General features: G+C 46.0%; 2 protein-coding genes across 6 annotated transcripts in view; one reads left to right on the forward strand and one right to left on the reverse strand.

Moving 5' to 3' along the window:
• The window catches only part of AIFM2 (AIF family member 2), a 194,078-nt gene that overhangs the window by 134,159 nt on the left and 36,152 nt on the right, over nucleotides 1-23,767 (reverse strand). The window contains exon 9 of one of the 3 annotated variants that reach the window (XM_010339301.3): nucleotides 12,242-19,336. The exons of the other annotated variants lie outside the window; for them this stretch is intronic. The gene's annotated coding sequence lies outside the window, so the exon portion shown is untranslated. Of the gene's footprint in view, nucleotides 1-12,241; nucleotides 19,337-23,767 lie in introns of those variants that run through there. 3 annotated transcript variants of the gene reach the window in all.
• The window catches only part of MACROH2A2 (macroH2A.2 histone), a 55,174-nt gene that overhangs the window by 15,828 nt on the left and 15,579 nt on the right, over nucleotides 1-23,767 (forward strand). For all 3 annotated transcript variants that reach the window (XM_003928642.4, XM_074382350.1, XM_074382349.1), the window contains exons 2-4: nucleotides 6,938-7,168; nucleotides 21,429-21,535; nucleotides 23,085-23,282. In XM_003928642.4, coding sequence (XP_003928691.1) covers nucleotides 6,997-7,168; nucleotides 21,429-21,535; nucleotides 23,085-23,282 — 477 coding nt within the window. In that variant the 5' untranslated portion in view covers nucleotides 6,938-6,996. The remainder of the gene's footprint in view (nucleotides 1-6,937; nucleotides 7,169-21,428; nucleotides 21,536-23,084; nucleotides 23,283-23,767) is intronic.

The following is a 23,767-nucleotide window of genomic DNA, read 5'->3' on the forward strand; positions in this document are numbered from 1 at the left end:
ACCTTCCTGTAGTGCTCCTGTGGCTTTGCTGATTGCCCCAGTGTACCCTGGTGCACAGTTTGGGAACCATGGCTCTAACATCTATTTGAAACTTCGTTTTGGTCTGTCAGGCAATTTCATAGGAAAATATTATAGGACAAGGGTCATGTAAATTTAACATCTAATGTAGTTTCTTGTTCAATAATAAACGCTCCATAAATACTATCTTACATTGAATCTATGATGGTATCGATTGCAAGATACATATTGACTTCTAGAGACAGTGAAATGTTAAAAAATAAAAGTGCATCATAAAATCAGTGAAATACGGTAGTGATTTGAATAGTCTGGTGTGAGTTTATTGCTCATGTCTGAGTCAAGGCTGCAATTTCATATTTACCCGGTGTCATCTATAAAATCTAACCTGTTGGTGTTATGATGGGCTTAAAAGCCAAACCTGAAAATAAATCCTGAAACAACAGAGTCTGAATACGCCCTCTTCCCCAGCACACAATACCAGCAATGTGCTTCCAGCTGCTCCTCTCCTGGGGGGGGGTTGTGGGGGTGGACAAGCAGGAGCCCTGTATTCTCCCTCTTCTTCTTTGAGTCTGGAGTTTTGCCTCTCTGTTTCCCACCGTTAACGTGCTTAAAATGCTCTGATCCACCCTGCCAGTCATTATGAGACTGTATATACCTTGATCTTTCCGCTATGAAAGGACAGGTGCATCGCAGGTACAGGGTGCCTGGTTTTCTCTATATCCCACGTGCATCTGGGAGGACGGCCCCCCCCCCCCAACCCCGAGCAGAGCCGCGTGGCCTCCAGGGGGCGCCCACACGGTGTGTCTGAGCACACCAAGAGCCGAGTCCAGCCATATTCTCTCCCCAAACGTGTGAACATAGTGTATCGTAGTCCTTAAGCTTTGCCTAATCAGAGCAAAATTATCTTAGAGCAGAGGCAAATAAATGTAAACATTTAAGTACTAGTCTGAAGGAAACAGATTTTCACCTTGCAATAATTCTTTTCTCTTTAGACTGTAGACCTACATCGGACACTCAAATTCCCAGGACGTGGATAAAAACCCATTCAAGTTTTTGACTACTGACTTCCCAAGACAGAATAGAGTTGGAGGAAAGGGTGGCAAGAAGGAAGTTCAGGGTTATAATTTATCGTAACGCCAGGCAGAATCCAGCACAGGCTTAGGGGAGAAGTGGTCTTTAGAAAGCAGTGTCTTCTCTGGAGTGGTCCCAGAGGCTCAGCACTCCCTGCCGTGGGTGGGCTCTGGTAGATGGAGCTCCATCGGCCCCTCCTTGCTTCCCCTAGGGATTCCTGGATGTGGTCTGATTCCTGCTGTCAGTGTACAGGGGCCTCACAGCCTTGAGCCCCCCAGGAGGGCCTGGGAGAAGGTGCCTGGCTGCTTAAACCCCACACAAGACCTAAAAAGATGGGTTTGGCAGGCAGGGAGAACCCTCCAGTCCTGCTAAAGGCACATGTATAAGTCAATTCATCTCACACTTAGACTTCAGAAGGAGCTGCGCCCCCACCCAGGGGATTTCCTCTAAGGCCCTCACCTAGAGGAAAGTCTGGAAGCCACAGAGAAAAAATCTTGTTATCAAGTACCATGTTCGGGATGATTCTTACATTTAAGTACTTTTTTTTACAATGTGTAGCTGGTATGTTTCTCTACTTGTTCCTACTTTGATTTTCCTTACTTGGCTATTTATCTTCTTGAGTGGTGTGTGTGTGTGTTTGAGATGGAGCGTTTTGCTCTTATTGCCCAGGCTGGAGTGCAGTGGCCCGATCTTGACTCACTGCAACCTCCGCCTCCTGGGTTCAAGCAATTCTCCTGCCTCAGCCTCCAGAGTACCTGAGGTTACAGGTACCCACCACCATGCCAGGTTAATTTTTTGTATTTTTCGTAGAGACAGGGTTTCATCATGTTGGCCAGGCCTGTCTCTCACTCCTGACCTCAGGTGATCCACCCGCCTTGGCCTCCCAAAGTGCAGGGATTACAGGCATGAGCCACCATGCCCAGCCTCTTCATGAATGTTTGAGGCATCTATCCCCTTAAGTCACTTGATTTTCTTCTACTCCTAGTCCTAATTTCCAATTTTTAGGCTAATTTGTGACTTCTCTTGGCTAATAGTGGGAAAGTCCTCAGGTGGGTTTATCATGCACACCTAGTCATTCTCTGGCTGTTTTGTTTGAGAAAAGTATGTGTATGTGGGGATATGTGTATGTGTGTGTGTGTGTGTGTGTGTGTGTGTGTGTGTGTGTATACGCAGGGGGTGTCCCTGCCCTTGTGTTTGTACTTCATGTAGCATTCTCTGGTGGAAACATGGTAGGGAGAAATTAAGACCAGCCAGCATACACCCTATTCACAGAGCACGTCCACCCTGTGATGGGCTTTTTGGGTGGTTTTCTTGACAACCAGACTTTCTAACCATCCTCCAATCCCACTTACCATTAACTGAGAAAAGCACATAATTGGCTTAGGAGGGTCACTAATGTGCCTTTATGAGCCTTCGTAGACTCTTAAGTCTTTAGAACTGACTGCTTAAAGAGCGTAAGCTTCTCTACCAAAATCACGGAAAAGGGCCTGTCAGAAAAATCAGGTGGTTTAAGAGCAGAATGGCTTTAAGGATGTTAGCAACCTCCCCTGTTTTACAGATGAGGCCACTGAGGCCCAAACAAATACATGTGAAGCTCACATAACTACAGTCACGCATCACTTAACGACAGGGATACATTCTGAGAAATGCATCATTAGGTGATTTTGTCACTGTGCAAACAGCATAGAATGGAATGCTAGAAACCTAGATGGCGCAGCCTCCTGCACACCTGGGCTATGATCATATGACCTGGTGCTTCTGGGCTGCAAACCTGCTCAACACGTTACTGTACTGAATACTGCAGGCAATGGTAACACAATGGTAAGTTTTTGTGTCTCTAAACTTAGAAAAGGCACAGCAAAATACAGTAGAAAATGTAAACAGTAGTACACATGTATAGGTCCCTTGCTATGAATAGAGCTTGCAAGTCTAGAAGTACTCTGGGTGAGTCAGTGAGTGAGTGGTAAGTGAATGTGATGGCCTGGGACATTATTGTACACTACTATAGACTTTATAAACACTGTACATGTAAGCTACACTAATATTTTTTTTTTTTGAGATGGAGTTTTGCCCCGTCACCCAGGCTGGAGTACAATGGCGTGATCTCAGCTCACTGCAATCTCCACCTCCTGGTTTCAAACGATTCTCCTGCCTCAGCCTCCCAAGTAGCAGGGATTACAGGCACCTGCCACCATACCCACCTAATCTTTGTATTTTTATTAGAGACTGGGTGTCACCATGTTGGCCAGGCTGGTCTCAAACTCCTGACCTCATGATCTGCCTGCCTCAGCCTCCCAAAGTGCTGAGATTACAGGCATGAGCCACCATGCTCGGCCAGCTACACTAAAAGAGAGTATTTTTCTTGAATAATAAATTAACCTTAGCTCACTGTAATTTTTTAACTTTATAAACTTTTTAAACTTTACAAACGTTTTGACTCTTTTGTAATAACACTTAGCTTAAAGCACAAATGCACTGTACAGCTACACATATTTTCCTTCTTTATAGCCTTACTCTATAACCACTTTTCTGTTAAAAAAATTTTAACTTTTGATTAAAAAAAAAATAAAACACACAAACATTAGCCTAGGCCTACAAAGAGTCAGGGTCATCAATAACACTGTCTTCCACCTTCACGTCTTGTCCACTGAAAAGCATTTAGGGACAGTAACACCCACGGAGCTGTCGTCTCCTGTAATAATAATGCCTCCTTCTGGAATACCTCCTGAAAGACCCATTTGAGACTGATTTACGATAACTTTGTTTTAAATAAGTAGAAAGAGTACCAGTAACATAGTCATTTGTCATCAAGTATTATGTACCGTACATAATTATGTGTGCTAAACTTTTTTTATATGACGGGCAGCCCAGGTTTGTTTACATCAGTGCCACCACAAACACATGAGTAAGGCATTGTGCTACGCCATTAAGATGTCACGAGGTTGTCCAGGTGCAGTGGCTCACACCTGTAATCCCAGCACTTTGGGAGGCTAAGGATGGTGGATCACGTGAGGTCAGGAGTTCAAGACCAGCCTGGCTAACATAGTGAAACCTCATCTCTAGTAAAAATATAAAAAATAGCCAGGTGTGGTGGTGCCCCTCTATAGTCCCACCTACGCGGAAGGTGAGGCAGGAGAATCGCTTGAACCCGGGAGGCGGAGGTTGCAGTGAGCCGAGATCGCACCTCTGCACACCAGCCTGGGGAACAGAGCAAGACACTATCTCAAAAAAAAAAAAAAAAAAAAAGATGTCAGTAAGTCATAGGAATTTTCCAGCTCCATTAGGACCTTACGGGACCACCATCATATGTGCAGTCATTGTGGGGTGCCTGACAGTAGTTATGTAGAAGTGGAGCTATGCTCAGAACTTCAGTTCCCCAGTCCTGGGCTCCTTCCACTATAGCAAGAGCCACCTCCATTTAGAGCACCCCAACCCAGCTAGCAAACACGTGCTGTGTGAGGACAGGAACCACTTAGCATTGCTGTCTCTTCCCCCTTTCCTGCTACAGTGCTGACTAACAGCAGGCGCTCCATACATTTACCTAACACATAGTTGCTTGCTTCCTCAAAGACAAAACCTCTGCAAGTGGAGGTATGAGAGTGAGCAGCCACAGACAGCAGCAGCACAGCAAATGTGGGAGACCTTGTTTCTTCCAGATGAAGAAACATGATAAAACAACATGGATCTGATCCTTCTACCTTGCTGTCAAAAAGATAATAGTCTAAGGCACTTTTCTCATCTTTGCTTGTACCTAACTGATGAATAGCTACATCCTTTGATGGCAAAATGACATATAAAATATAAAATAGGGGAGTAGAGAGCAGTAAGTACATTTGAGCATTTTAAATAATGTATATGAAGTATATAATAAAATGCCCCAACTTGACTCATTCACCTCAGGGATAGGTGGCTGTTGAAAAGGGGGTTTGTTGCTAATTTCAGAGCTTGTTATAGTCTCCTTGGTCGTAATGGAGTTATCAGATGCTTTAGAAAATTGAAATCAGTTCAGTAAAATCTGTTCATTAAGTAAATCCTGGTTTATGTCTATTTCATATTAGCCAAGCATTCATTTAGCACCTTCTTCCATCATATTTTTAGTGAGTTTCGTGGGCCTTCCTTTCCTATACATCTCGCCTGTTGGTATGATGACCTAACCAGGATCAACAGATAGAACCAGTTTCAATCTGTTTCTGACTTTCTCATTTTTCATCTCCAGAGGAAATGGCCCCCGAGACTGCCATTGCTCTTGAGGAAGGGACCTTTGATATATTAATACATTTCCTAGAAAATGTCTTTTTCCTTTTCTTTGCTTTTTTGCTCTTGACCGTTTCTCCCTTGTAATTTGCTTTTACTTACTAAAGATTATATTCCATTTGTCAGTTACAATACTCTTGTCAACCAACAGATCAAGCCCACCCAAATTCTACTACAATTTTCTAGACTGTGGGTGGGCTTACAAAGACTCTGTCCAGGAATCTGTAATTATTTTATCTTCACACACAAGATAGCTTCCTTAAGCAACAGTGAATGTTTGTCTCTCAGTTCCTTGTGCTGAATTCACCTCTTTGTACAGACTCTGAAGTTTCTCCCCAAAATCAGCCTGGATTCCCCATTCCAATGAACAGAAACTCAGGCAGCACTCTGGCTTTTCATCTGCTATGTTTGCATGCCACGCATATTCAGTAAAACTGCCTCTTCTGGCCCGTTTCCATTTCTAAGAGTGCTACATTATTGCAGGAGTTAGAAAAGTATCTGAGAAATATACATCGGCTCTCAGTTATGTCTGTCAAACCTGACTGATATGATTTGCCTGTACCCCCACCCAAAGCTCATCTTCAACTGTTGCTCCCATAATTCCCACATGTTGTGGGAGGGACCCCATGGGAGATCACTGAACCACAGGGGCAGTTTCCCCCATACCGTTCTTGTGGTAGTGAATAAGTCTCACGAGATTTGATGGTTTTATAAGGGGTCTCCCCTCGCTTGGGTCTCATTCTCTCTCTTGCCTGGTACCAATGTAAGACGTGCCTTTTACTTTCCGCCATGATTGTGAGGTCTTCCCAGCCACATGGAACTGTGGGTCCATTAAACTCTTTTTCTTTATAAGTTGCTCAGTCTCAGGTATGTCTTTATAATGGGCAAAGTCATATAGGCCAAGAGGAATTATAATAGTTTTCTTGTTGTTGCTGGAACAAATTACCCCAAACTTAGTGATTTAAAACAATACAAATTTAGTCCCTTCTAGTTCAGGGTCGGAAGTGCAAAATCAGTCTTACTGGGCTAACGTGAAGGTATCAGCAGGACCAATTCCTTCTGGCAGCTTTGAGGGGAAAATCCTCTTCCCTCTGTTCTCACATCTCTTACTGCTCACTCTGACCCCCTGCATCCCTCTTCTAAGGACCCTGGCAATTACGTTAGGCCCAACCAGATTATCCGAGATAATCTCCCCATCTCAAGACCCTTAGCTTACTTCCATCTGCAAAGCCTCTGTCACATAACATAACATTCACAGGTTCTGGGGATGAGGAAATGGACCTCTTTGGGAATCACTGTTCAGCTGACCACAGGACCGAGAGCTCTCTATTCAGTGGCAGTTTTCTGTGGCCTCTCCTCGTGAGGTCGGGCTGCCTTGGTGAGGCAGGGATGTTTGTGGGTGGGCTTGCCCATGCCCTTCAGAGACCCCAGGCCTAACTCCATGCCTCTTGCACCTACAGTAGCAGCCAGGTTTCAGCCGCCTCCCTGAGGCAGTCAGAGGTGCCACAGTGGTGCCCAAGGGCCATGCCGCTGTGCCCAAGGTGTTTGCCAACTACCCTTCCTCAACTCTCTTCTTTCCTTTTTTCCTTTTCAGCATTATATTAGTGCCGGGAGGCCACTGTGTCAGCAAGCTGAGAGGGAAACTGAGGCAAGATGTCGGGCCGGAGCGGGAAGAAGAAAATGTCCAAGCTGTCCCGTTCAGCCAGGGCAGGTGTCATCTTTCCAGTGGGGAGGCTGATGCGTTATCTGAAGAAAGGGACGTTCAAGTACCGGATCAGCGTGGGTGCCCCTGTCTACATGGCAGCAGTCATTGAGTACCTGGCAGGTAATGGGGACACGCAGAGGTAACTGCCTGCTCCCGGGTTTCCACTCTCCCCTGGGTCCTCCTCGCAGGCTGGGGAGGGATGTTCCGAATTGCTCAAGGCTACTGTGGGTAGTGACAGGGTTGCAACTGGCCTGCTTGGCTAAAATCAACTTCTGCAGGCTTTAGGGGAGAGAAGAGGGCATAGGAAGGACAGATGATCAGCATGGAAGGGAAGGAACCCGCAATCAAGTAAGTGGCTCATGGCTCTCCTACGCCAGTGCTGCGAAAGATGTCTTGCTTTAAGCAAATGCAATATATAAATATCCAAGCTCCTGAAGAAAAGAAACTGCAGGGAGAATGGGGGAGTTGACAGTCATTTTGTAAAAGGGAGTCTTTTTACACCAAATTGCTCATTAAACATCAGTTTTCCTGGTATATTTAAACTAGGACTCAGTGTCCATAAATAACATTTATCTGATCATCAAAAGCATCTTCGGGTGCTGCCATGAAGCCGACGTAATGTTCTAATTTTTCTCGCCTTCACTGAGGTGATTCTCATCTAACAGGGTGCATAGAAAATAGGTTCCCACATTTGTTGTTAATTTTTTACTGGAAAATGAGATTTGGCTGTGTGTATTCTTTCTCTTGGGAACTTTCTCTTTAGCTTTTTTGTTGTTCTCTTATGTCATGAACAAAAACCAAACTTTACAATATCAGGGGTGCTTTTCAGAAATATTTGTAAATAAAATACACACACACACACACACACACACAGAGCCGGGCATGGTGGCTCACCCCTGTAATCTCAGCACTTTGGGAGGCTGAGGCGGGCAGATCACCTGAGATTGGGAGTTCAAGACCAGCCTGACCAACATGGAGAAACCCCGTCTCTACTAAAAATACAAAATTAGTCGGGTGTGGTGGCGCATCCCTGTAATCCCAGCTACTCAGGAGGCTGAGGCAGGACAATCACTTGAATCCGGGAGGCAGAGGTTGTGGTGAGCCGAGATCGTGCCATTGCACTCCAGCCTGGGCAACGGGAGTGAGACTCCATCTCAAATGTATGTATTTACACAATAAGTGTGATTTAGTCCCTTGTTGGGTAATAGCCACAAGCCACAATGTCTCTGACTTTGCTCAGAGGTCTAGACATCAAGGTTAAGTCCCTTGGGAATTCTGCCAGGTTAAAAAGCAAACCTCCCCAAACTGTCTAACACTGGGGAGGCGAGCCTCACTCATGAAATCCCCTGGGCTGTGGCAGGGCTGGTCCTCTCTTCTATCCCCATCCCCAGCTTCCTCTTTTCTGCTGGTTCTTCCTCTTTAGATGCTCAGTCCTGCTCTGCCCTCTTAGTTCCTATTGTTCACCAACCAGCATTGATTGGTGAAATATCCCTCAAAGCTTCCATCAGGCATACCTCTGCATCGGGAGCCTTCCTCTTATGAAATGAAAGCTTGCTCCTGAGCTAAAAGTCCTTCACTCCTTTAGGAGGTTGGGGAGAGCTGGAGGGCTCTGAAAATCATGCTTTTCAAAGTGGGGTCACCCAGGCATCTTGTTGACAAGGACAGGGTGGGACCTGAGACTGCATACCTCAAGCTCCCAGGTGATGCTAATGCTGCTGGTCCAGGGACCAGACAATGAATAGCAAGATTGTAGCTGGTCTTTTAGCCTCAAGCCAAAAGATATGGGGAATGCTTGTTTAAAATGTAAGTTCCCATCAGGTGTGGTGGCTCACCCTTGTAATCCCAGCACGTTGGGAAGCTGAGGCAGGTGGATCACCTGAAGTCAGGAGTTTGAGACCAGCTTGGCCAATATGGTGACATCCCATCTCTACTAAAAATACGAAAGTTAGCCAGGCACGCACCTGTAATCCCAGCAACTTGGGAGGCTGAGGCAGGAAAATCACTTGAACCCAGGAGGTGGAGGTTGCAGTGAGCCAAGACCACACCACTGCACTCCACCCTGAGCAACAGAACTAGACTCAAAAAATAAAAAAAAATAAAATAAAATGCAAGTTCCCAGATACACTCTCAAAGGGTCTGACTCACCGAGTCTGGAGTGAGGCCGAGGAAGCTGACGGGAAAACCTCCCAGCTGAGGGAGGGAGAGAACAGACTTTGAGAAGGGTTTATGAAGCTTCAAAACAACCTGTTAGGTGTGTGTCCCCCACTGAGACTGGAAGACATTGAGTCCCTCAAAGATCCCACAGCTTCCAGATGAGGAGCTAGGACTGCCCTAGGGCCCTCAACCTCGAGCCACACAGTTTGGCTGCACTATGCCGCCCTAATGTTGGTGTGATGAAAATAATTAAGTACTTGTTGTGCCTCCATTTGGCAAAGTCTAAACCAGTGCATATACAAAATCTGGCCTTTGGAATCCCTGGCATCTCTGTTAGCCTTTGGTTCAGAGGTGAGATAGACGAAGCTTACCTGTTCCTGTTCATGCATCCATTCCAAGAGCGTTTGCTGAGCATCTCCACGTCGGCGCACACAGTAAGTCCTCAGGCAGAGTGCCCACAGTAGAACTGGGCCGTTTATACGACGGGCTGAATGTGGAGAGGATGAGCACCTTCAAGGGTGCCACTCCCAAAGTCCTCCTGCCCCGGCCAGTCCCAGTGTCCAACACCATCCTGGGCCACGTGGAGGAGGAGGAGGAAGTGCCATTGGTCTCCCGAGGCCCAGGCCTGTCCTCCGTGTATTTTTCCCTCTCTTCTCTGTGCCTTTTCTCTCCTCCCAAGGCAGGCAGGTGCTGAGAGCGCGCAGGCTCAGGCGTCACTTCCAATCGGGATGACTCACTGACCAGCTGTGTTACCTTAACCTCTCTGAGCTTCAGGTGTTTCCAGAACCAGCTCATTTCACCTCATTCAATGAGCTAATAGGTGTGAAACACCTGGCGCATAGGCTGCACTCAATAAGTGGTGATTCTTCTCCTCGCCCCTCTATTAAGAGCTGATAAAAATCATTGAGGACAAAGTATAAATGACTAATTCCATTAAGGTGGTGTATTTTCAGGCTGAATTTGCATTTTAATGAGATAAAGCATTTTAATCCAAAGGAATGAATCATAGTAGTGGAATTGCAAGCTACTGTTGAGTAAGTGCCATGGGAGATTTTAGTCTGTTTTTTGTTGTTGTTCGTTTTTTAAAGAGGTATTCATTGCTTTTGTTTAGGGAAGGGGGTCAAAGTGCGGAAGCCTCCTGTCACCCTGGAAACGACTTCCACATTCATGAAACAAATCTAGACTGTGTGCCTCATGTGAATCGTTCAGGCCTTGAAGATAGAGCAGAAAAGAGGCCAGGTTGGTCCTGCCCCTTGCTGGGTTTACAGCCTAGTGGGGAGGACCAGAATGAAACGCCTCACAGTAAGATCAGGTTTGTCTGGCAGGGAATGAGAGGAGCTTCGGGAAGCGTGGGTTGGGGGAAGGGCTACCTAATATAATACAAGCGTTGTTAAGACCTAAACCAGGTTGTCAACCCTGCATTTTCTCTTATCGATCAATTTCAAATCCTGATGACTTGGTCCCACCCCTGAGAGATTCTGGGATATTTTCTGTGCATCAAGATTCTTAAAATCTTCCCCAAATTATTCTGATGACCATCCAGCTGGGGAAGGGAGTCAGCCAGATTCAGATGGGGGCGGTGAATTAGGGGAAGATGGTGAGGAAGGTGGGGAATAAGAGATAAGACTCCAAGTTTAAACGAGTGTGTGGTCATTTATTTTATTATTATTATTATTATTATTATTATTATTATTATTTTAGACAGTCTTGCTTTGTCACCAGGTGCCAGGCTGGAGTGCAATGGCGCGATCTCGGCTCACTGCAACCTCCCTGTCCCGGGTTCAAGCAATTCTGCCTCAGCCTCCCGAGTAGCTGGGACTACAGCCACACACCACCATGCCCAGCTAATTTTTGTATTTTTTAGTAGAGACGGGGTTTCACCATGTTGGCCAGGATGGTCTCAATCTCTTGACCTTGTGATCCACGTGTGTGGCCGTTTCTAATGTGCCTGGAGCAGAGCTTGGAAATGAGAGGGGTGAGAGATGGGATGGAGGCAGGGCAGCAGGGGCTAGACTGTGACGGCCCTTGAAGGCCACATTGAGGGTGTGCACACACACACACACACACACACACACACACGGCAGAGGAGGCATCAAAGGGAGGAGGTAGCATCTGCAGGGCATCTGGCTTTAGGTAGTGAACAGTTGTCAAGGAGCAAGATCAGATTCCAGGAGACCAGTGGAGTTTAGTGTCACTTTGTAAAGAACTGACAGTGGCCAGGACCAAGGGTGCACAGTGAGGATGGTGAGAGGAAATGGAAAATCTGGGTACTCTCTGGAGGCGGAGTCAGCTCTGCTCCATAATGGGTTAGATCCTCAGGGAGGGATGTCAAGGATGACACAAATCTTGCAGGCGTGGACTAGCTGCTTTCTTTCAGGCCACGCTGCCATGGGTTGAGAAGTGGAGCTGTGGACTTGGAGACAAGCGGAGTAGGAAATGGGTTTAGGAAGTCAGGCCGAGAAGGAAGGAGAAGAGAGCAGAGCAGCTAGTGGATGGAGAATGGTGCCTGCAGCTGAAGTAGGGAGCAATGGATGGGAACCAGGCTGTAGCAGGAGGGGCTCAGTTTGGGACCTGTTGAGCTTTGGTGTCTATAAGATGTCCAAGAGGGCTGGGCAGAGTGCTCATGCCTGTAATCACAACACTATGGGAGGCCAAAGTGGGAGGACCATTTGAGTCCAGGAGTTCCAAACCAGCCTGGGCAAGATGGTGAGACCTCGTCTCTACAAAAAATTTAAAAATTAACCAGATGTGGGCCAGGCACGGTGACTCACACCTGTAATCCCAGCACTTTGGGAGGCAGAGGCTAGTGGATCACCTGAGGTCAGAAGTTCAAGACTAGCCTGACCAACATGGTGAAACCCCATCTCCACTAAAATTACACAAATCAGCCGGACATGATGATCCATGCCTGTAATCCCAGTTACTTGGGAAGCTGAGGCAGAAGAATCACTCAAACCTGGGAGGTGGAGGTCGCAGTGAACTGAGATCACACCATTGCACTCCAGCCTGGGCAGCAAGAGCAAAATTCCGTCTCGGGAAAAAAAAAAAAAAAAAGAATTAATTGGGTGTGGTGGCATGTTCCTATAGTCCCAGCTGCTCCGGAAGCTGAGGTGGGAGGATTCTTTGAGCCTAGGAAGTGAGGCAGCAGTGAGCTATGATTGCACCACTGTACTGCTCAGCCTGGGTGACAAAGCAAGGCCCTGTCTCTCAAAAAACAAAGATGTCCAGAAGAGCAGAGTAGACAGAAATGCTGGATCCAGCCAGGCCTGAACCTAGATTCTGGTTCTGCCACATATCAGCTGTGAACCCTCAGGCCCATTGCTTTACCACTCATGATGTTACTGTGAGGACTGCATAAAATAATTCATGGAAAGTGCTTAGCACTACTCGGCCCATGTGAGCAACTCCATACATGTGGCTATTGCTGTTACTGAGTGAAGACCCCGTAGGTATCTCGGGAGCTCAGGAGGGAGCTGTGGGCTGGGGGTTCACACCTGGATGTTAAGGCAGTGGAAGTGAGGGAGGTCACCCAGAGAGAGCATCGGACCCACCATGAGCGACACCAGTGTGCCCAGTGGGCCAGGAAGAGGTGGAAAGGATGGCAAAGGAGGCTGAGGAAAGCCAGAGGGCAAGGAGGAAAGATGTGAGCATGTGATGCATCAGAGGCCAGGGGAAGGGAGGGGACGGCAGCAGCCCCTAAGGGTCACGCTGATGAAAACCAGACAAGGACAACAGATCTAACCGCCTCAGGGTCATGGCGACTTTGGCAAGGACGGTGTGGGGGTGGTCAGAACCAAACCACAGTGAGTTGAGAAGTGGGAGGTGTGGACCAAGAGACAAAGTGGGTGGGGAGCTCTTCACACTCAAAGTAGTGATTAGAGCTGCCACTAGATCTTATGAATGAATGACAGGTAAAATGCTGCAGCCTGGAGTAAAAATAATTTAATCGTACTTTTTTTTTTTTTTTTTTTTTTTTTTTTTTTTGAGACGGAGTTTCGCTCTTGTTACCCAGGCTGGAGTGCAATGGCGCGATCTCAGCTCACCGCAACCTCCGCCTCCTGAGTTCAGGCAATTCTCCTGCCTCAGCCTCCTGAGTAGCTGGGATTACAGGCACGCACCACCATGCCCAGCTAATTTTTTGTATTTTTAGTAGAGATGGGGTTTCACCATGTTGACCGAGATGGTCTCGATCTCTTGACCTTGTGATCCACCCGCCTCGGCCTCCCAAAGTGCTGGGATTACAAACTTGAGCCACCGCGCCCAGCCTAATTGTACATTTTTAAATAACTGAGTATAATTGGATGGTTTGAAGCACAAAGGATAAATGCTTGAGGAGAAGGAAACCCCATTTTCCATGAGGTGATTATAATACATTTAATGCCTGTATCAAAATAGCTATGTACCCCATACATATACACAATTACTATGTACTCACAAAGATTAAAAAATAAAAATAAAAGTTTTTTTCTAAAACGTGGTGCAGCCACTGTGGATAACAATTGGGTGATTCCTCAAAAAGTTAAACGTAGAATCACCAATACAACCAAGCAATTCCATTCCTAGTTATAGACCCAAGAGAACTGGAAGCAGAGACTCAGACAGATATTTGTGCAACTATGTTCTTAGCAGTGTTATTCACAACAGTTGAAAGGTGGAAGCAACCCAGTGTCAGTCAACAGAAGAATGGATAAGCAAAATGTGGTATATACGTACAACGGGCTATTATTCAGCCATGATATTTCCAAAAGGAATAAAATTCTGGTACATGCCACAACCTGGAAGCACCTTGAAAACATGCATATGAAGGATGGCAGACACAGTAGGGCAATATTGTATTATTCTATTTTTAGGCAATACTCAGAGTAGGTGATTCAACTAGAAGAGGTGAATTCAGAGACAGAAAGTAGAATAGAGGTTACCAGGGGCTGCGGAGAAGGAGGGAGGAATGATGAGTTACTGTTCAGTGGGTACGGAGTTTCCATTTGGGATGAAGGAAAAGTTCTGGAAATGGATAGTTATGGTTGCACAACATTGTGAATATACTTAATGCCATCGAATCGTATCCTTTAAAATGGTTAAATGGTAAATGTATGTTACGTTTGTTTTACCTTTTTTAAAAAAAATCAAACACTTTGTTCTGAGACGTGGTTGCGCCTCCCCAAACTACCAGAGGGATTCCCAGCATCAACAAGGTGTAGCCCCTGCAGGAGGAAGTGAGCTGGAGACACAGAAACAATGAGCCTGGTGGGAAAGCTGGGCCCCGGGGTCTCCAGAGCTGGCTGGAAGCCCTGGCCTCAGGTGGGGAGGCACCTCCTCCAGCTCCTAGAAGGAGAAGGGCTGCTTGGAACTGATGTAAACACTGCAGTGTGCCCCTGGGAGACACGTGCCTCCCACACCTTTCCTCCCACACCCAGCACAGCCTTTCTAAGTGACCCTCTTTACACAAGTCATAAGTGGCAGTATTCCATTCTGCTCTCCCGCCCACATCTCTGTGGCAAGCCGTGCTCTTCACACCCACGTGAACTGGATTCTCCTGCTGATGCCCTGGGGGCCAATGAGCCACCATCGGTGGGCTTCCTTTGGCCAGTCTACCACTCCTCTCAGATTCATGTCTGTGGTTTCTGAAGGCTTTCTCTCCCACATACTGCCTCGGAAAGGCAACCTGGGGCCACAGGAATAGCCAGGAAGAGAAGGCTAGGGACAACACCGTCCAAAAAGGAGGGCACAAATTCTCAGCCACCCTGGGCGAGAGACAGCAGTCTGCCTCACCTGATTCTCGGGACTGGCTGTCTGGCTTGCCCTGGGTTCACATGTGGTCATGGGGCCAGAACCACGGTGTCTCTAGTGCCAACCTGTTGAAGGAGGGTGCACAGCCCTGCAAAGAAGGCATGCTCAACTGCTCATCTAGAATGCCCATTGACCTGAGCATGCTCGCCTCCCAGAATGGTCATCATGTTCCTGCTTCAGTTTCTTGATCCGTAGAATTGTGATCATGTTGGCCCGGTTCACATCTCCAATGTAAGTGAGGAAAAATGGACTGAAAAAGCAAGCCCCCAATTCCGCAATGGCATTTTGTATATACTGACAGTAGATATAATATAAATGCAAGATGTTGAGAAGGAACTGTTTGTAATCATTTTGATGATGAGAAAATTTTCTGTAATATAATGCATTTTCAACTGACGGAACAAGTAGGTCTTAAAATAGGGTTGAATTTCAGGACATCCCATGAAATCACTGTGTAACATAGACACTTGTCATTGACACATCATTTCCAGATAATTGGGTCTCACCACTTAACACCAAAAATTTTCTCATCTAATGATTTTCATTTACTGCATTTGTGTTTTTAAAAGATTACTTTGCCCACCAGTACATGTGGCTGTACAGACTGTATGCTGCACAAGAACATACATTTAAGGGAATATCGTTCAAATCCTAAACTACAAAGATGCACATATTTATTATGAGAATTTCCAGCAGATGGTAGTAAAGAGTTTTGCTCTAACAAAATCCAGAAGGTAAAGCATCTTGCTAGGCATAGTGGCTCACCTCTGCAATCCCAGCTACTCAGAGGCTCAGGTGGGAGAATCACTAGAGCCCAGAAGGTTGAAGCTGCAGTGAGCCTGCATAGCAACACTGCATTCCAGCCTGGGCAACAGAGCAAGACCCTGTCTCTAAATATAAAAAGTATCTTGATGCAGGAATGTCTTTTCTTTCTTTTTTTAGAAGCAGCGTGGGTCTTTGTTGCCCGGGCTGGCATGCAGTAGCACGATCACGGCTCACTGCAGCCTAGATCTCCTGAGCTCAAGAAATCCTTCCACCTCAGCCCCCTAAGTAGCTGGGACTACAGGCACATATCGCCAAGCCCAGCTAATTTTTGTAATTTTTGTAAAGATGGGGTTTTGCCATGTTGCCCAGGCTGGTCTTGAACTCCTGAGCTTCAGCAGTGGCCTTGCTGGCATAGATCTGGAGAACAACAAAACTAGGGATGGGGTAACCATCTAGACACCCACTACAATTACCTGGGCTAAAAGAGAAGAGAGCTTTAACTCAGGCAGTGGCCACCAGAAGGCCAAAAGGATGTGAGATTGATGAGGCTGGATGGACCCCAGGTGGTGACTGGAAGGAGCTGGGGAGTGGGAGAGAGAAGGATAGGGAATGACTCCCAGGTCTCTGGTAGGAGCCATGTATGGATGGAGCTGCCAGTTCCAAGGGCGATGGGAAATGCAGGTTTGGGGAAATGATTTTGATTTGGGGAATGTGATGTTTGCTTCACCTGTGAAGCCCCCAAGCGAGGCCGTCTGGGTGATATCATGGCAGGGCTGATGGTACAGATTCTGTAGTAGAGGCAGGTGGACAGAAGCTGGAGCCATGAGTCCGATGGGATTTTCCTCAGATTTCATGGCCCTAGCAGAGCAGAAGACACAGGCAGAAGCCCAGGGGCACCGCCGATCGGTGGGCAAGTGGACAAGGAAGGAAATACCTGGGAAGGAGACAGTCTTGGTCACTCCACTTCCCCTGTCCCAACCCTAAAATTAATGTGTCATTTCCCATCTTCTGTAGGCTGGAATATCCACTGTTGGTTTAAATTGTATACAAATGAAAGGACGTGGACTCTTCCAAAATAACGTGTATGAGCTTTAGAGCATCACTTTTGGCTAAAGAAATTATTTTTACTACTCAGTACTCAGCTGTATTCCAGATGGTTACTATTGTTAGAAGTGTGACTTCCAAGAAGTGAAGGGTTTGCTATAGAAGTCCCCACTACTTAACGGAATTATGGTCTTCCCACAACATTTGCAGTAGAGTAAATCAGTGCTGTGTGAATCCAGTTTTCCTATTGATTGCCAATATAAGGATTTGGCAGGATTAATGAAATCCCCAAGATCAATAAAATCACTCAAGCATGTAGCAAACTTTTATAATTCATGGGACTATATTTGCCATAATAACATTTGAAACTATTAATGATGATCAATGTTTTTCTTGTCTCATTTGCTTTGAATTTTTTTGGGGGAGGGGGAGCGGGGTCTTCTGTCACCCTGGAGTGCAGTGGCACTATCACAGCTCACTGCAGCCTTGAACTCCTGAGCTCAAGCAATCCTCCCACCTCAGCCTCCCAAAGTGCTGGGGTTATAGGCATGAGCCCTGTGCCTGGCTAATAATTAATGTTATTACAAACATTTAAATGGTGAAGTCCATGTCTCAAGGATGTCCAGACTAAACATTCAAAAGAGATAAGAACTATTTGATGGAGATTTTCTGTGAGGTATTATCTTTTCCTCGATAAGGGGGAAAAAAAAAAAAAAAAAAAAGTCCTACCACTGCTTTTGCATTAGAACACAGAATCAAGGTTTTCTTTCTTATAAATCATTTCAAAAGGGTTTAAGAGGCCAGTTGCATGTTCCCCAAGCATCGTCTGCATTCCCTGAATTGTACTGCGTGCTGAGTCTCTACCTTCGGTCTCGTCCTATGCTGCATTTGATTCCGGCAGATTTTTCGTCTGTGAATCTAATATCTGTGCATCTGTCTGTCAAGTGAAAATAACCTGACCTTCAGGGGCTTCCTGAAGACTCCACGTGTAGTGCTTCCCATTAGCTCTGTCTCTTATGCTGACAGTTAATGTGATGAACTTGGGTAGGACGCTTAATTTCTCCCTCTAAATGCAGGTAACAGGAGGCAGGAAAGTAATGATCCAGGATGCTAAATTCAATTCAGTTGCACAGAAGCTTAAAATTGAGAGGCTCATTAATCCCCAAACCCAACTAGAAAAAGGGATAAAGCGAGTGCTTCTTCCTCCCAGGTATACCCCAGAAATAAATAAGAGTCCCTTGAGATGAGCAGATACAGCACAGCACACTTCCCTTCACTGTGCACAACAGGGAGCTGCACGTTTTAATCTAGAGCCATAAAGCAAGCCTGCCGGGAACAGGGGCTCACACCTGGAAATCCCAACACTTGGGGAAGCTAAAGTGGGAGGACCACTTGAGCCCGGGAGTTTGAGACCAACCTGGACAACGAAGTGAAACTCTGTTCTCTACAAAAAAAAAAAAATTAATAATTAGCCTGGTGTGGTAACACAAGCCTGTGGTCCCAGCTACTGAGGAGGCTGAGGAGGGAGGATCACTTGAGTCCAGGAGGTTAAGGCTGCAGTGAACCATGATCACATCACTGCACTCCAACCTGGGTGACAGAGTGAGACACTGTCTCAAAAAATAAAGTCTATCTGAAAGCTTTATAATTCCATTTTCTTTTCTTTTCTTTTCTTCCTTTTCTTTTTTTTTTGGAAACAGCATCTCACTCTTACTCAGGCTGGAATGCAGTGGCCTGATCTTGGCTCACTGCAGGGTCCACCTCTCCACCTCCCAGGTTCAAGCTATTCTCCTGCCTCAGTGTGCTAAGCAGCTGGGATTACAGCCTCATGCCACCACGCCTGGCTAATTTTTGTATTTTCAGTAGAGACACGGTTTCACCATGCTGGCCAAGCTGGTCTCGAACTCCTGACTTCAGGTGATCCTCTCGCCTCTGCCTCCCAAATTGCTGGAATTACAGGCATCAGCCACCATTCCCAGCCACTTCATTTCATTTTGCTCATTGCCCAGGCTGGAGTGCAATGGCGCAATCTCGGCTCATTGCAACCTCCAGCTCCTGGGTTCCAGCGATTCTCCTGCATCAGCCTCCCGAATAGCTGGGATTACAGGCGCCTGCCACCATGCACAGCTGATTTTTGTATTTTTAGTATAGACAGGGTTTTACCATGTTGATCAGGCTGGTCTTCAATTCCTGACCTCAGGTGATCCACCTGCCTCTGCCTCCCAAAGTGCTGGGATTACAGATGTGAGCCACCGTACCCAGCCTCCATTTCCTTTTAATGGGCATCCTTTTGAAGAGAAAGCAAGAATTGGACAACAGCTTGAATGCAGCAAGCCTGGTTATCGCATACAGCATTAATTTCATTTTTCCAATATAACCTGCAGGTTCACAGACAGCGTTAATTTAAAGTACTCTATCACACGGTCCCAACAAGCATGCTCTCACCTCTCAAATTTTAGGGCCCCAATCTTTGATTCGGAAAACATGGTCGCTGTATACATGAATTGTTGGTAAACACAATATTCATTGCTTGATAATCTGGAAAAGATGTGAGAATGAATTTATGGCGATTTAGCACTTTTCTTTATGGAAATGCCTACAAATATTTAACTGTAATGTTTATTGTATTCTAATTTTTTTGTTAATCACATTTGCTTAGTTAACATGGCATACTTATGCCAAGTTTTTGTTATTGCCATAGATTTTATGTGCTCTTTTATTTGAAATTAGGTTGATTGTAGAAACATAAAAAGTCATCTGTTAATTTTAGGGCTTAGTATTTGTGCGATTGTGTCAGCGTATCCTCTCAGCACATACCTACATGCACACACACACGTAGGCCTCCCTGCACACTCACACACACAATACATTCATGCACACACACACACACTTTTCCCCCTCATTATCAGTGAGACAAAACATTGGCACATTGCCTTTAATTTTCTAAGAGAAGGAATTTTCCTTTAAAGGCTCATTCATACTTTTGAAGGCAAATTTGATTTAGTGGAACATCCTTCTAAAATAGAAAGAGAAATAACAAAATAAAACAGAAGAAGGGGGAAAGCATATAGATAGTAAAACCAATTCTACAGACACAGATTTTCTTTTTTACCCCCAAGGTTTTAATAGCATGTGAAATGGCTTTAGGAAAATTTCTTCTTATCAACTTTTTCACATTTGCCAAGTGGCGTGTTTGTTAAAAGTCAGCCATGCTGAAGTTTTGGGGAATTATGTGGAAGACACCGGGCTGCCTGCTTTCCCACGCAGGTCTCGTGGGCATTCCCTGTAGGAATTCACTTTTTGCGGTAAGCAGTTCCTCGTCCCACAGAATCAGTCAGTCCTTCCATCCACTTTTCTTCCAGGATGGGAAGGACCCAGGGCATTGAGCAAAGAGGAAAAAGAGTGTCTAAGAGAGGTCCCCAGTGGGTACCCAGAACAGACTTTACCTACATCACTGTTCTCTTCAGAGAGAGGAATTTAGGTTCTATAATAGGATTCTGTATTGGTCAGGATTCACTGACCAGTATTGAAGAACGTATATTGAAGAATTCTATAGACAGTGGCTTCAACAAGAGTTTATTTCACTCTCATACAAAAGAAGTCTAGAAAAGAACGTCTACATTGGTGGAAACTCAGTTTCTGTCTGTGCCCTGGCTCTGTAGTGCACAACTTCCACTTCTTGGTCAAAGAGGGCTGTTCAAATTCCAGCCAGCATGTCCTCAGCCCACCAGCAGAAAGGAAAGAAGGGCACAGCCCCTTCATTGACTGACATGTCCCCGAAGGACCAGACAGTACAACAGCTTGCCTTTGTTGGCCAAATACTGGCCACAGAACCCCACTTATCAAGGGAAATACAGTCTGCCTTCCTGTGGTTATGGGCTGGGCAAAAAAATCAGAAGTCCCGCACCAAGGAAGAAGAGGAAGAGGGGAACTGATGCTGAGGGTAAATCAGGAGGCTTTGCCACAGGATTGTATGACATCTTGCTAAAATAGCTTACTGCTCTCTGACCTATTTTTTCTTGTCTTAATTTTTTTAAATTTTTTCTTTTTTTTTTTTTTTTGAGACAGAGTTTCACTCTTGTTACCCAGGCTGGAGTGCAATCACGCGATCTCGGCTCACCGCAACCTCCGCCTCCTGGGTTCAGGCAATTCTCCTGCCTCAGCCTCCTGAGTAGCTGGGACTACAGGCACGCGCCACCATGCCCAGCTAATTTTTTTGTATTTTTAGTAAGAGATGGGGTTTCACCATGTTGACCAGGATGGTCTCGATCTCTTGACCTCGTGATCCACCTGCCTCGGCCTCCCAAAGTGCTGGGATTACAAAATTTTTTCTTTTTTAAGAGACACGATCTCACTCTGTTGCCCAAGCTGGGGTGCAGTGGCACAGTCATAGCTCACCACAGCCTTGAACTCCTGGCTGGGCTCAAGTGATCCTCCTGCCTCAGCCTCCTGAGTAGCTGGGATGACGTAGGACCCTGAGTTCTTTTATGCTTCCTGGATTTCTTTCCAGGCCGATACATAGAAATCACAAATGAACAAATGTGATCAAACTTGAAGACCATTTCTAAAGAAACGCTTTAGCTCAGACCCCATTCTGTGACTGCCTGTTAACGCCTCCTTGTAATTTCAGCGGAAATTCTAGAATTGGCTGGAAATGCCGCAAGGGACAACAAGAAGGCCCGAATAGCCCCGCGACACATCTTGCTGGCAGTTGCCAATGATGAGGAGCTGAACCAGGTATGTCTAAAGCATCGCGAGAAGCTGCAGAATAGGTTCGCCAAACATACTAACGTGTGGGGCTGGCTGGCCGTGAGTCACTCCCGCTACGGTTCCCAATTACATTTATATAAAAAATGTCAGGCCGTATAAAAGAACAAATTCTGCTAGCTCTATCATTCACATTCGAAATAGATCTCATTAGATATTCTAGGTCTTACCAGACCTTTCTTTTCTCTTTAAAGATAAGTTCTGTGTGTTGCTGAAGAAGTTGTGGCACAAAGTTTAGTTATTTCTCTTCACTTTCTTCACCCAAACTTGATTGACAGTTTTTTCTGATGAAGGCAGAAGACTCTTTCTTTGTATTTTAGAACTGACCCTTTTTATTCTGAAACTGACTCCAAAGTCAAGTGAATATCGCCTCTTTGTCCACAGTATATGTAAGGTGGTAGGTAAATAGCATAAGAATTTTTATTTCTGTTTCATTTATCTTTATTTTCTAACCTCTTTCTTGTCAAACTTTAGTAAAGAAGCCATTTTTATGGCCAATCCGTCACAGACTGATGATTTCCAAAAATGTAATAAAAATTACTCGAAAAATTAAAAAGCAAACTACAAACCACAATTTTTTTGTGATCAGTTTCAATAGGTATACACTAACTGTCAGTCTGCTGTGGAAGTTTCTAGATGCTGACTATACTTCTCTTGTCACTGACGGGTAACTACCAGTTCAGGGGTGAGCCGTGGTTGCAGACCATGCTTGGGGTAGTGTTGGTTTAGAATCTGCAGAATATTTTAGTGGAGTAGTACATATATGTTCTTTACCAATAAATAAACATATGTTGATGGGGAAGAGCATGGCCAGATATACTTTACTGATGGAATGTGTGTGCAAGGTTGCAGAGACCACTGGTCTCTCATTAACTGGGTCTAGTCTTTGCAATGACCTTTGAACCTCATTTTCTCAAGCTGCGCTCCCTGCATGGGGAGCTCTTTATCTTCTGTTGCATCTGGAATTCCAGAGCCCTGGGCAACATCCCTGGTTTCAACTTCTATATCCCTTCTATTTTGCTTTGCTTTGTTTTGCTTTCTGTACATCACAGGATGCCTTGTTACCCTATAGAGAAATGCTCCATAACCAGAAGAGGGAAAGGCCAATTAACTGGTGTATTATGCAGTTTCTTTATGAAAGCAGAGGCCGCTTTTAACCATTAGAACTGTATGAAATCCAGGCCGAGTGTGGTGGCTCACGCCTGTAATCCCAGTACTTGGGAGGCTGAGGTGGGCAGATCACCTGAGGTTAGGAGTTTGAGACCAGCCTGACCAACATGGCAAAATCCCATCTCTACTACAGCTGTGGCGGCGGGCACCTGTAATCTCAGCCGCTCGGGAGGCTGAGGCAGAAGAATGGCTTGAACCCGGAGGCAGAGGCTACAGTGAGCCGAGATTGCGCCACCTCACTCCAGCCTGGGTGACAGAGTCAGACTCTGTCTCAAAAAAAAAAAGAACTGTGTTAAATCGAAAACTAGCAAGCTGTTTGCTACATGAGTGCATGCGTTTCTCTCTTCAGCTGCTAAAAGGAGTGACCATCGCCAGTGGAGGCGTGCTGCCCAGAATTCACCCCGAACTGCTGGCCAAAAAGCGAGGGACCAAAGGCAAGTCGGAAACGATCCTCTCCCCACCCCCAGAGAAAAGAGGCAGGAAGGCCACGTCAGGCAAGAAGGGGGGGAAGAAATCCAAGGCTGCCAAACCACGGACATCCAAAAAGGTGAGCCGAGGCTGCATGTCCTGGGCCAGGCGCTCCACTGCGATTGTCTGAAGGTCCCTGTTCCCCTACAATTCATATGTTGAAACCTAACCTCGGGGCTATAGGATTACGAGGTGAGGCCTTTGAGAGGTGACTGGATCATAAGGGCAGAGTCCTCATGAATGGGAACAGTCCCTTTATAAAAGAGGCCTGAGGGAGGCAGAGATACCCTTCTGCCATGTGAGGACACAGCTACAAGGTGTCCTCTACCAGGAAGCGAGCCCTTGCCAGAAATGGAATCTACCTGCACTAAGGACTTCCTGCCTCCAGAACTATGAGAAATGGGTTTCTGGGCCAGGCACAGTGGCTCATGCCTGTAATCCGAACACTTTGGGAGGCCAAGACAGGAAGATGTCTTGAGCCCAGGAGTTAGAGGCTGCAGTGAGCCACGATGGCACCACTGCACTCGAGCCTGGGTGACAGCACAAGACCCTGTCTCCAAGAAA

This window comes from Saimiri boliviensis, chromosome 12, assembly GCF_048565385.1.
Source record: "Saimiri boliviensis isolate mSaiBol1 chromosome 12, mSaiBol1.pri, whole genome shotgun sequence".
Classification (NCBI taxonomy): domain Eukaryota; kingdom Metazoa; phylum Chordata; class Mammalia; order Primates; family Cebidae; genus Saimiri; species Saimiri boliviensis.